The sequence below is a fragment of the Chlorella variabilis genome, assembly GCF_000147415.1.
Source record: "Chlorella variabilis unplaced genomic scaffold CHLNCscaffold_29, whole genome shotgun sequence".
In the NCBI taxonomy this organism is placed as follows: Eukaryota; Viridiplantae; Chlorophyta; class Trebouxiophyceae; order Chlorellales; family Chlorellaceae; genus Chlorella; species Chlorella variabilis.
This window is the reverse complement of record NW_005435059.1, coordinates 295054-307420: the sequence shown is the minus strand read 5'-3', so window position 1 is coordinate 307420 and position 12367 is coordinate 295054. Positions and strand designations below refer to the sequence as shown.

General features: G+C 60.0%; 5 protein-coding genes across 5 annotated transcripts in view; 1 reads left to right on the top strand and 4 right to left on the bottom strand.

The window, feature by feature from the left end:
- Positions 1–21: 21 nt before the first annotated feature.
- Positions 22–737, bottom strand: CHLNCDRAFT_28011 (hypothetical protein; the record flags this gene model as incomplete). The annotated part of the gene is made up of 4 exons (XM_005843496.1): positions 22–84; positions 309–356; positions 460–563; positions 644–737. 4 exons carry the CDS (start codon positions 735–737, stop codon positions 22–24), a joined length of 309 nt encoding a protein of 102 aa, XP_005843558.1.
- A 193-nt stretch (positions 738–930) lies between these two features.
- Positions 931–4125, bottom strand: CHLNCDRAFT_49225 (hypothetical protein; the record flags this gene model as incomplete). The annotated part of the gene is made up of 13 exons (XM_005843495.1): positions 931–1014; positions 1111–1239; positions 1319–1526; positions 1683–1786; positions 1866–1945; positions 2023–2116; positions 2248–2382; positions 2537–2739; positions 2794–3116; positions 3218–3363; positions 3454–3551; positions 3697–3963; positions 4071–4125. The coding sequence occupies 13 exons, from the start codon at positions 4123–4125 to the stop codon at positions 931–933; spliced, it is 1926 nt and encodes a 641-aa protein (XP_005843557.1).
- Positions 4126–4700: 575 nt separating this feature from the next.
- CHLNCDRAFT_55083 (hypothetical protein) lies at positions 4701–6514 on the top strand (the record flags this gene model as incomplete). The annotated part of the gene is made up of 7 exons (XM_005843546.1): positions 4701–4748; positions 4859–5021; positions 5098–5250; positions 5340–5428; positions 5569–5697; positions 6099–6173; positions 6458–6514. The coding sequence occupies 7 exons, from the start codon at positions 4701–4703 to the stop codon at positions 6512–6514; spliced, it is 714 nt and encodes a 237-aa protein (XP_005843608.1).
- Positions 6515–6887: 373 nt separating this feature from the next.
- On the bottom strand, positions 6888–8734 carry CHLNCDRAFT_56389 (hypothetical protein; the record flags this gene model as incomplete). The annotated part of the gene is made up of 6 exons (XM_005843494.1): positions 8608–8734; positions 8237–8407; positions 7934–8118; positions 7668–7797; positions 7351–7555; positions 6888–7108 (listed from the first exon to the last, which is right to left on the bottom strand). The coding sequence occupies exons 1-6, from the start codon at positions 8698–8700 to the stop codon at positions 6888–6890; spliced, it is 1005 nt and encodes a 334-aa protein (XP_005843556.1). The 5' UTR covers positions 8701–8734.
- A 1462-nt stretch (positions 8735–10196) lies between these two features.
- The window catches only part of CHLNCDRAFT_33052 (hypothetical protein), a 2388-nt gene continuing 217 nt past the window's right edge, over positions 10197–12367 (bottom strand). Inside the window, exons 2-9 of the mRNA XM_005843493.1 lie at positions 12028–12096; positions 11831–11939; positions 11553–11729; positions 11115–11433; positions 10921–10989; positions 10674–10789; positions 10462–10552; positions 10197–10369 (exon numbers count right to left, since the gene is read on the bottom strand). Of these exons, the coding sequence (XP_005843555.1) occupies positions 10284–10369; positions 10462–10552; positions 10674–10789; positions 10921–10989; positions 11115–11433; positions 11553–11729; positions 11831–11939; positions 12028–12096 (1036 nt within the window). The 3' untranslated portion in view covers positions 10197–10283. The remainder of the gene's footprint in view (positions 10370–10461; positions 10553–10673; positions 10790–10920; positions 10990–11114; positions 11434–11552; positions 11730–11830; positions 11940–12027; positions 12097–12367) is intronic.

The following is a 12367-nucleotide window of genomic DNA, read 5'->3' as shown; positions in this document are numbered from 1 at the left end:
CGCTTGTTTCTTCTTTCTTCTTTACTGCTGTTGTGCTAACTTAGCCGCATGCCGCACACGCTTCTTGAGCGAGTCCATGTGGCCCTGCATCCATGGGCATGGCCAAACTCACACCCTCCACCAGCAACGCAAATGCCGCAACATATGCAGATTTGCTGCGAGGAGAAAGCATGAACAAGCAGCACCTCAGTCGCTGCAAACCTCCTGAACTTTCGCCGCTCAGGACGAGGCAGGCGGTTCCCAGCTCAACCACCAAGGCGGATGTCAACAGGCACATGTGCAGTGACCAGCAAAATTCCAGCCGTCACCTTGAGAATGGTGCTGTACGACTCGTTGAAGCGTGCCAAGTCCCTTCCCTGCAAATAGGTTACCAAATCAAACGATGTGTTCCCCAACAGTGAGGGGTGCCAACCCCGCCGCCGCCGCCGCCGCCGCCAGCCCGCGCGCTTGCCGCCTCACCTCGACCACCGTGCTCAGCTTCTTGCGGCCGTCGGTGGCCCGCACCAGGCAGTGGCAGGCGAGCCCGGAGTAGTCCTTCTTGCTCCTGCGCGGCTTCAGGTTGGCTGCAAGAAACAGGCGACATCCATCAGAGTTCAAGATTGAACGAAAGTCTACGGGAGGCTGCACCAGGGTGAAAACCCACTTCGTTTCATCGTCACCCACACCGAGCCCAACTCCCGGTTGGCCTGGTACATACGCAGCAACTCATTCAGGAATTTGGAGTTGTCCTGCAGCATGCTTAACAGGAAGCCCTAGCAGCTGATTCATGGAAGGCTCGGAGAGCGATGGGGACGCCAGCCGGGCGCGGTACGTCAACCGTACGGTTTGAATGCGCAAAAAGTTGTGATGCTGGGGGAGTGTCACATTGTGCTCGGGCTTGCCACATTGTGTTGCCACATTGTGTTGAGTGCTGCAACAGGCGGCACCGCCTCAAAATTCCGCAAACACCGCCTCGGCCTCGGCCACCTCCTCTGGCGTCTCCTTGGGCTGTGCCCGCTGCTTTCGCTCGCTCTCCTGCACCACGCACGGACTCCCCATGACATTTAGCAGCGGCATTCGAAACAAGGCAGCGAGCACGCAATGCGTCCGCAGGCAGCACCAGCAGCGCACCGCCAGCTCCCTGATGCGCTTGGCGGCATCGTCGCGTGGCTTGCGCGGCGCCGGCACCTTGCGCGCCGACAGCGCCTCCCAGTCAAACCCCTCAAACCAACGGTGCTGCTTTACGTCCCTGGCCTTGCCCTGCATTGGCAGGGCAAAGCCGGCTGCCTCTGCCAAAAGGCTGCAGGACATACAGGGCTGCACAACAGCACCCGCGCACCTGCAACATGCCCAGGCGCTTGGTGGGCTTGCGCTCCAGCAAGCGCAACACAAAATCCTTGGCCGCAGGGGAAATGTACGGCGGGAACTTGATGACAAAGCTTTCGTCCACGATGCGTCGCATGACAACCATGGGGTCGTCCGTCTTGGGGGAGCTAAAGGGCTGCCGACCCGTGAGCAGCACATACGTGAGCACGCCCAGGCCCCACCTGCAGTCGGGCAAATCATGAGCAGGTTTAGCAGCACCAACTGCTAGCGGGGCAGGCAATGTTGCTGAGCACCAGCATGTGGGCAACGCACGCAGCGCAATCTGCCATCTGCACCGCGGGCTGCCATCCCCACTCCACACAGAAACCCCTGCCCACCAGTCAACCGAGTGGTTGTACCCGTGCGCCAGCACGTTCTCTGGTGCCACATAACCAGGCGTGCCGCAGAATGTGTAGGTGCGCCGCGCACCGCTGTCCAGAACCTGTAGCAAACCGAGGTGTTCAGTGAGGTAATCTCTTGATAGGAGAAAATGCAAGTCGAGGCAGTTCCAAATACCAGACCTTTGCAAAGCCGAAATCCCCCAGTTTCACATATCCAGAGTTGTCGATAAACACATTCTCCGGCTTCAAGTCACGATACACTGCGGGGTTTGGCAAAGCTTCGATTCGACAAAAGGTCAGCCTCTGGGTGGCAGGTAGGAACACAAGCAACACTCACCAATGTTGTGATCGTGCAAATACTCGAGCGCCAGCACTATCGATCCCACGTAGAAGCGAGCCAGCGCCTCATCCAGGCCCTTGAGCACCTTGACCTGCAGACGCGTCACAAACTAACACTTGCAAGAATGCTTGCACAGCATGGTTTGACTGGGTTTGAGGAATCCCAGTGCGGAGCTTCAATTGATGCAACGCACACCGCTTCCTGCCCTCCACCGTTGCCCACCTGCGGCGCAAAACAACCTCGTTTGAGGGCACCCTGTGCGACCCTCATTTTTATGACCTGCGCCTCTGATACCAGCACATCCATCAGGTCGCCGCCGATCATCAAGTCGAACAAGAAGTAAAGGTGGTACTTGTCCTGCATAGGTGTGCAATGACCACGACGCACGTGTAGCCAACGACTTGGGCACACATACCACGTGCTGCACGCTAGCAATGAAAAAGGTTGCCCCACTGCTCCCTCCCGGGCCTTTGGGTTGCAGTAGCACTCCCTAATGCCGTGCTGCACGTACCTGGAATGAGGCATACTGCCGAATGCAGAAGGGGTGCGTCAGGTTGCGGGTGATCGTCTGTTCACAGAACACATGCTCTGGGCACTGTGCCACTGCGCTCTTCCGCATGCGCTTCAGGGCATAGGTGCGCCCCATCGTCTGCTCTGAAACTACACTGACGCGGCTGAATGCGCCGCCCCCTAGCACGTTGCCCTCGGTCAACACTAGCTGCACACTAGAGCCGCTGGCCCCTGCGCTGCTGCTCTGTCCATCAGCACTGCCAGCTGTAGCTGTGCTGCCTGTGGCCCCATTGCCTTGGCCGCTGCGCAGCTCCAGCACCTCATCTAGGTGGCCTCGTGCCCGAATGACCTCCCACACATCGGTTCCCTTGCTCTTGCTGCGGCGCCGCCGCCGCACCATCACTTCTGCGGGGACCCGCGATGGCCCACCCCGCGACTGCAGCTTCATCAACCGCTGCGTAACTACTGCTGGCGACTTTTCTCGGGACATCAACTGCTGCAGCGGCCCCAGTACTGCTGTGAAAGTGGCCCTGCCTAGCGTCAAACACACAAGCGCCGAGACCGCCTCCACGCTTGCCCCCCTGCACAAACGCACCGACACGTCAGCGCAGCAGAGGACAAGTGCTCTTTGCATGTGCTGTTCAGACCATGCATAACTGCCAAAGCAAGGTTCCCCATCCACCTGGGCTCATCGGACAGCAACGCCCCCTCGCCGAAAAAGTCAGCTTTGAATAGCTGGTTGACACGCTTGCTGCTGCCACTGCCGCTGTCCTGATACACCACCGCCTCGCCCTCCTTGATGATGTAGAATAAATCACCAGGGTCGCCCTGCAAGAAAGGAAATGACACTCAAACTCAGCAAAAGGCAGCAAAAATCTGCACACTTCCCTTATCATCGCCCGCAATAAGCGTTCCCACCTGCCGCACAACTGTCTGCCCTGCAGTGAACCGCTGCTCCTCAAAGGCATCGAGCAGAGTGAGCTTCTCATCTCGTGAAAGCGGTGCCAAGATGGGCACTGCATGGGCACAGCAGCGGGCCTGAGAGAGCGAACTCTAGGGCCTGGCACCAGGCACCACCATCACATGATCTACAATCCAGCAGCCGCTCGGCCCATCCAACTGCCATCCTCTCTCGCATCCAAGTGCTGCCATATGGCGCACCCGAGTTCAGGAACAGCTCCAGCTGCGCCGACTCGCTCTCCTGTACCTCACGAACGTACTGACGGAAGATATCCCGCTCCAGCACCCACACCACCGAATCCTGGATGGCCGCCACCGTGGCGGAGCGCGGGCAGTTGAACATGAGCGCCACCTCCCCAAACGTGTCGCCTCGGCGCTTCATGTTGACCCGGATGTTGACGCCCTTGCGCCGCTGCAGCACCTCAAACTCGCCCATCTTCACCACATACAGCTCGCTGGCACCCAGCCCTGCTCAAAGGCAACAGGCACAGTGAGGAACAGCAATCAGCAACATGCACAGAGAAGGAAGCAGCAGTGGGTGGGCGGTGGTGGGCAACAACACAAGGCCACACAACCTGTGTCGCCCTCCTGGATCAAAATCTCCCCTGCCGCAATGGGCCGCTCGTACATTTCCCGCACCACTTTCCGCTGTGCACCGCGGTCCATTTTGTCAAACAGCAGAACTTTGGTCAAGCACTCCTGCGGGTGGAGGCGGGCAGGGTTTCAACGTGAGCTGGCAGATGGAGAAGCTGCTTTCGAATCCCCAGGCTGCAATTGCTCCACCTCAATGAAGGGCCAGTCCTCGGGAGTGCTCCGTGCGGCGTTGTGCGGCAGCGTCCGCTGCCGACGCTTCCCCTCCGTCACCGCCTGCTGGCGCCCCACATTGCGGCCGCCCTCGAGGCCCTCGCCCGACAGCGAGTTGCCCATTGCCGTGGCAGGCGAGGCAGCTGCCTGGGTTCCCCAGACTAGAAGGGAGACCGGCGTGCCCAGGAGCGTGATCCTATATCCTATTGGAGTGGCTTCAAACGCGTGTGCTTATTGTAACTCAATAATCAAATCTGGAAGGGCGGCGTACTTCTTCCTGCAACGGCCTTGAGCATAAGCCAGTACTGCCTCAAGCCTGGCCAGACGCCCCTTTTTCTGTTGAGCCCCTTGCTTCGCGCTGATCTACCTGCTCCCTACGCCTGCCTGTTGGAGGCAGCCACATGGCGACTGCAGGTCCCAAACAGAGCTCCATTCCGTTCAGCACACACGTGCGTAGCAGCAGACATGCAGCTAAGAGGGCCTGCCGCGTGCCGCCACTGCGGCCGAGTCCCGCCGCCGCCCGCCTTCCAGCTGTCCCAACTCTGCCGTATGCGTGCAGGCCCGCGGCGTGCCGCTCTTTGACAAGAGCCGATTCTTCGACCTGCCGCGGCATGTTGCCCGCATGCTGCTGGACTTCCGCGACATCAGCTCCGCCCTTTTCTGGTTCCTGTCCTGCCAGACCTGGCTCACCCTCTGGTCTTTCCTGATCACGCTCATCTCAGGTGTCGCCCAAAGTTTTGCCAATCAGTTGCCACCAAGGAATTCTCTTCAGTGATACATCCGTTTGCGCGGCTGCAGTGTGCTTCTTCTCATTCTTCGAGAACAACGGAAAGAAGCTGGCAGCGCAGCTGGACTGGGTCCTGATCTGCTCCGTAGCCGTCCTCCCCACGGTGGGCTTCCTGTGGATCGCCTATCTGCGACGGGAGCGTGCGCTGGACGAGCTGGCCAAGGGTGCGCCCGCTGCAGTTTTTTTGCCTGTTGTATCTGTCTGTTGCTGGTCTGTTGCTGAGAATCACTGGCCCACACAGTCTGCTCTGCAGCCAAAGTGCTGATGATGGGCATCTTCGTGGCACACAGGGACTGGGTGGCGGAAGGGGTGCGTCCAACCAACCATATGGCAATTGTGCAGGTGCGTGGATCTTCAATCCTGCTGTGCAATCCCCTGTCCATTCCTTGCGATGTTCACCTCAGATGTGGAAATCATTGCTTAGATGTGGAGGTCATTGCCCCAAGGCTGGTCATTGTTGCACACCTCTCACTTTTTCGCAGGAGGCGCTGGCCATGATTGTGGATGCCATGCATGCTTACTTCCTTCCCGTACGCTTTTACAGCCGGTACTACCCCTACATGGGCTTCCGGAGTGCTATGGTGCACATCGCTTTGGAGCGCACGCGGCAGGTGCGCTGCTTGCGGCTGCGAGCCTGGAGCGACATGCGATGCACATATCTGGCAGTGGCTTGGGTGATCTTGCTTTTAGAGGTTTACAGTCTGTTTCAGCAAGAGCAAGCTTGCCGGGCAGGCTTCGTGGTTCGAATAGAGCAAGCGAAAGGGACCATCGACGAATTCACGTTCAATAGTCATAGCAGCTGCTGATGTGCATCCTTCTCTTCTCGAGTGCAGATGCGTCGCATAAGTTGCAGCATAGACAGCCTAGAGGCTGCAGCGACGGCACTGCATACTGCGCCTATCAGTCCAGCTCTGCTGGCAGAGGCGAGTCGTGCTCCACGAGCACAGTGTGCATCCACCTCTGAGACAACACTCGCGCAGTTACCCTGCATTCACTTAATTGCACCGTGCAGCTCCATCACCGCAACCAGAAGCTGCATTTGAGCATTCAGCGCATGGCAAACATCAAGGAGTTTAGGACGCCGCAGGTGGGCCCCAGTTTTTGCGCCGGGCTGTGCTTCTCTGGCAACATTCGAGATTTCATGCATTCCTTTCTGTCCAGCAGGGTGTTCGAAGCCTTTCCCGGTTTTACCTCATCCTCTTTCTGCCGGTTTTCTTTGGCCCCTATTGGAGCTGGGTCGCAGAGTTGACCAACTTCGGTTTTTCCTTCTTCTTCAGTATCCTGGTACACTACGTGCCCACGCTGCTTCCTTGGTGCCCATGCCTTGTGCCCACCAATCAGCTAAGGACTGCCCTACTGGATTGCCTGCAGCTGCAAATGGCGGTCACTGGCCTAGTCAACGTCACCATTTCGTTAGAAGGTGCATGAGTGAGGTCGCACAGGTCAGAGTTTGGAACACCGTGCAGCTGAATTGCTGTTTTTGGCTGCCGCAGACCCCTTTGACAACAATGGCATGGACGGGGTGTTCATTGACGAGGCACTGTGGGAGGTGCAGCAGCTCGTCGGCGGACCCATGCACCTCGAAGTAGGTGGAGGAAGGAGTGCAGAGCGGTGGCACTCCACAGCAGCAGCACCACTCTCAGGGCAAGAAGGGTTGCCTCCCAGCAAGGATGCCACTGCGCCACCGCCCATGGTTGGCTGATCAATGCTTGGACTAGTTGTTCCCTGCCATGCACATGTCTCATATTTCCGTCTTGATTTTGTAAGACGAGTTGGCATGCACGAAGTTGATGTTGCTGCCTTATGACTCCTCAAACTGCACAAAGGACTGAACGTCACAGCTCCCCCCCTGTTCCGGATCAAAGCTGCCCTTGTAGATGCCGCCAGTGGCGCTGACTACGAGCACCGTTGTGGGGTCTTTGCCAAACCCCACCAGGGCATGGTGAGCGTCAGGCAGCCGCAGCTGGGCAAACGACCGCTCAGAAGCGAAGTACGAGGCGCCCACGGGAAGGTAAGACTGCACTAAGAGGTGGACGGGGATGCAGGCGTTTGTTGGGGTGGCTACTAAACCACAGCCATCACTGCAACCAGTCGAGGCCAACTCATGATGCCAGAACTCTAAGACTGCAGCCCAGCCCTACTCACGCTGACAAACGAGAGTGTTGACACGGGGTTATAACTGCGGCCTGACCCGCTCAGTTTCTCTCTGCTGTCGCCTTGCTGTTGCTGCGTGCTGCTGCTACTGCTGCCACCCCCATTGCTACCGCCTGTCGTGGCGTCCCTGCTGCCGCCTGCCTGCTGCCGCCTGCCAGATAGGCTGAATATGTGCGCGGTGCCCTTGTCACTTGTGACAGCCACCCAGTTGGGCATGTCACCGTGGCTAAAGGCCAGGCTGTAGATTTTTGCCGGATCGGAGCCCCGCCGCAGCTCCCGCAACTTTGCACCATCTCCTGTGGAGAAGATGCGTACCTGCGGTGGGGTTTGGGAGCCACAACGGCTGGTTTTGGGAGGCTTGCTGGCATGCAGCAGAGCCATTGTGAGGGAAGGCAGCTGTAGGGCCCAAGGCAGGCAAGAGGCGCACCAGCGTGCCCTTGTCGCTCGCGGTGGCCAACAGCTTTCCGTTGCTGCTAAGCGCCAGGGCTGCTAGGCAGGAGTTGTGCGCTGTAACAAACTTGGTGCGCCGTGTATCGTACAGCTCCACACGCACCTGGGGCAAGGAGGCTGGTGAGGTTCCTTCACACATTCTCCCCAATCCCCACCTTCCGTGCCCTCGTGCATGCAGATGCTGAAGGCACGGGGCAATGGTGTGGGAGAGCATGCAACAGATTGCAGTTACACCCACCTTGGCGGGGGTGCAGCCCGGGGCACCCCAGCACAGTTGGTTGGGCGTTGGGGGACAGTGCTACCAATCCACGGGGGTTGTTCAGGGTTTTTATTGGGTGCAGCAGCCGCAGTTTTGAAAAGTTGTACCCCAGGCAGGAGGAGAGAGTCGGGAAAGGGATGGGATCCTTGGGCAGTTTCACAGGGACCCCCGCCAATCCCCATCCCCGGGAGGTGTCCAATGAGGGGCCCCCCCAGCTCAGGGCTCTGGTGGTGGGGGTGACTGGTGGTGGGGGGGGGGGGGGGGGGGCAACACTGCCAGTATCCTACGTTGGTTCGGAAGGACAGTTCCCCGATGGGCCGCCCCTGGTGGTCATCGTATATGATTGCTTTTGTCGGTGGGTACTTGGGAACCGCGCCGCCGCCCACCAGGCAAAAGATGTTGCAGCGGAACAGCATCTCCACGATTGCAATGCCCCCATCATCAAAATCGCGCCGAAACTGCACTCCCAGCGGGCAGCAGGTGGCGGGGTTGCTGGGCGGCCCGGTGGCGGCGCACTGAGCGGCACTGAGCGGCACCCTGACCGCGGTTTAAGCCGAAAGCGACCTAGCAGCGCTCTCTTGACAGAAAAGGAGACAGAGGGCTTTGATGGCACACTGTCCGACAGTCAGCCCTTGTCCTTGAGCAGTCTCCGCCTTGCCTGCTCCCGGAAGGGCTCGGTGTTGTAGACAGCGAATCCACGGGAGGTTCCGACAGCGAGACAGGAACAATCCTGATTGAATGCCGGCCTCATCGCAGCGGGTTCAAAACCACTGGTTTTGAATGGATGGAAATAATGTCGGGAGGAAGAGGAAGCATTCAATGCAAGGTGGGAAAGTTGCGCCAGGAAAGCTGCGCCGCCAGGTTTATCCTCCTGATTGCAATCACTCTCGCTCTGCTTCTGTCTGTAAGCACTCTGTACACCACCACACACAGACCTGGATTTGACTTAAACAATGCATCTCGCTCGGGCACCCTCCCTCCTCCAGCCTCTGGCCAGGCGTCCGTGCATAAACAGGCGTCCGTGCATGGCACACGCCGCCTTCAAGGGCAGCGAGAAGCAGGTGGGATGGCCAGCGCCGCCGTGACCAGTGCCGCCGCCGCCGCGCCCGCCGCCGCCAGCGAAAGGCCACACGCCACACTGTACTGTCTTACAGGTTCTCATCTATGGCCATGACAAAACCAGGCCCCAACTCGAGAGCAGCGCGTTTGGCATGACCTCTAGGCGTCCATGTGCTGCACAGCCTCCTAGGGCGGCGGCCTCCAAGGGCAGCGGCGGCGACAAGCAGGTCGGGCACTGCTGCCACCGTCCTCCACCGCCGTGCCCTGTCGACACGTGCGCATTTGGTGCCCACGCATGCAGGACGCGGCACGCCAGGCTTTATCAAGCATTTTTGCGGGCAAGAAAGATCCCTGGGCGGCAGATGAAGAGCGTGCTCGCAAAAAACAAGGCTCGGGTGGCGGCAGTGGCGGGAAAGGCGGCAGCGGCGGGGGACGTGGAGGCAATGGCGGCTTTGGAGGCTTCAATTTTTCGGAATGGGGCGACTCCTTTCGCAAGGGCGCTACCAGCTTCTTCCAGACCGTGGCGACCATCCTGCTGTTTGCCGCCGCGCTCGGCGCCCTCGCGTTGTGGAAGCCCCTGCTGAGCCTGGTGACGACGCTGGTGAGCCTCCCTGACCGGGACAGCCTCCTGCTCTTGTCTTGATTGGCAGGCAGGCCCCTGTGTTGCACCCAAGACAGCAACCATGGGCCTTGACTTGGTGCTTGCAGGTCCGCATGCTGCTGCGACTGGATGGCCCTGCCCCACGGACGCAGCCGCAGGCGACGCCGCAGGTGGACCTGGCAAAGAAAGATGGGCTGGGCGACGTCGAGGCTGCTGTCATCTTCAAGTATGGTGGAGGTGGGGAGGAAGAGGAGGGGGGGGACTCTGACGAGGAATGAGGAGCGCATATCTTGCTGTTGTATGGCGTCGGCTTTAACTTCACAACAGCGGCTTTTGGCACAGAAAACTCGGGCCAGCCATCCTCCGTCTCTCCTGGGTCTCAGTTCGCCGTGAGCAATGCTCCGAGAGAACAGGACATCGCAAGCCACCATTTGTTTCCGTCACAACGGCTCTGGGGCAAATTTCAGCACCGCCTCCAGACCCCACGTCCACAGGCCCCCGGTCCGCCCCTCTACGCGGCCTCCCATCCAGCCCAACCTAGCGGGCGGCGGCGGCCGCCACGTGCCATGGTGCGAGAACCGGAATTTGGAGAGTTGGCTTCCATTGCTCCCTATAAAAAAAGTAAGACAAAAAAATGGATTCAAGAGCGGCTATCACACAAGCAAACGCGCCAATCACCAGTCAAAAACAGTGCCGTCCTGCTGCGCCTGCTGCTTAAGCTCAGTGCCAGCATCCTGCCCAATGGCCCGCGCCTCATCCTCTGCACAAGACATTCATGGCACAGTCAAGCAACCGAGACAATGCATGGATGCAGGCTAAGAGAAGACGTGGGTGCATGCAACCGCCACTGACCCGTCAGCGACCCGGTGCGGGTCGTCTCATACATCTTCTTGCCATCGGGGGTTGAAACCAGGCCGCGGAAGGCCAGCTGGCCATCAGCCTTCTGCAGCCGACACATGGGCACCAGCACTGATCAGGCTGCGGCATGTCAATGATGCCCGAGGCACCAAGAGTAACTGGCAGGGGGGCACGTGTGCTCACAACAGCGGCCCCAAGCCACTCACATGCGCCCAACCAGCAATGGGAGTTCGGCAGGAGCCGTCCAGAGCCGCAAGGAACGCACGCTCGCAAACAATTGCCAGGCGGGTCTCCTCGTGATTCAGGGCAGCGAGCGCAGCCGCTGTAGCATGCGCACGAGGGAGCAGGAGCGGCCACGTCAGGCACGCTAGACTTGACTGGCCTGTCGGCAGCCGCCTGCCAGTTCATCCGCTTCAAGGAGCACCAGCCAAGGCAGCACCAGCCAAGCCCCACCTGAGCGATCGTCACCCTCGCGGCAGGCAATGCCAATGGCGCCCTGGGCAACCGCAGGCAGCATCTCATCTGCAGGGCGCAAGGAGTCAGGTCATGCTGCTGTCAGAGAGAGAGCCGCCTGGAGCCGCTTGATTGCTGCATCAACAGCGACAGTTCCCTCCCACTGGCTTCATGCCTGCCGAGTGCACGCCCACCGGTGGAGAGGATGGAGGTGGCCTTGTCAGCCAGGCCCAGCCGCTTCAGACCCGCCAGTGCCAGCAGCGTGGCATCGCAGGCGCCCTCCTGCAGCTTGCGCAGCCGCGTCTGCACGTTGCCCCGGAAGTTGACCACCTGTAGGGTGGGGTACTTGGCCAGGATCTGGGCCTGGCGGCGCAGGGAGGCGGAGCCCACGACGGCGCCCTCGGGCAGCTCCGCTATGCTCTTGTACTTGGCGGAGATGAAGACATCGCGCACGTCCTCGCGTGGCAGGTTGCACGGCAGCACCGTGCCGGCGGGCAGGTAGGTGGGCACGTCCTGGGGGCAGGGAGGTAGGGGTGGGGAGCTTAGAGATAAGCTGGGTCAACGAGAGGGGCATGCATGATGAAGAGAGGGCAAGGCCTGGGCCACTGGGAGATTCCCGACGGCACACGCACCTTCATGGAGTGAACGGCAATGTCGATGCGGCCGTCCAGCAGGGCATCGTCGATTTCCTTGGTGAACAGGCCCTTGCCGCCAATGTCGGACAGCGGCTGGTTGAGGATCTTGTCGCCGGTGGTCTTGATGATGATGATCTCCAGCGCGCCCTCCTCGTTCAGCTCGGGGAAGGTGGACTGCAGCGATGGAAGGAAGTGGATGGGTAGGCAGGTGTGCCCTGCGGGCAGCAGTGGCTGTGCCTGCGGCTGCTGCATCTCTTTCCAGATGGAGGCCTTACCTTGAGCAGGTCGCGGGTGAGGTAGGCTTGCGCCAGGGCGAGGGGCGACCCGCGGGTGCCAATCTTCAGGGTCTTAGTCGCGACGGCGCTGGCGACGATGGCAGTGCCCCTGCAAGGACAGACGTGCGAATACTGGGCTCAGAGCCTGGGTGTAGTACCAGGCACGATGATTGCCCCAGCGCTGGACAGAGACCTACCGCCGTGCGCCGTGTCTGCGAGGGGCGGCGGAGGCAGCACGGCCGCCACCACCGCTGCTGCTGCTGGCCCTGCACACGCAGTTGCAAGGGTGGGTGAGCACATTTGAGCAAGTAACGCCCTGCCTGGCAGCAACACCCAACATCATCAGCTACACAGGATGCGGGGGGGGGGGGGGGGAAAGCTTGCTTGCTTCCCAAAAAAGTCCCCACCAGTCGCTCGAGCTGGACTAACCTGAGTCCCTCAAAGCTCCTGAGCTGGGCGGGGGCCCCAATCCCCTGGATCCTTGCCCCTTGGGGGGGCCGGGGTGCAAAAAGGAACTTGCAGGGAAAAAAATAATAA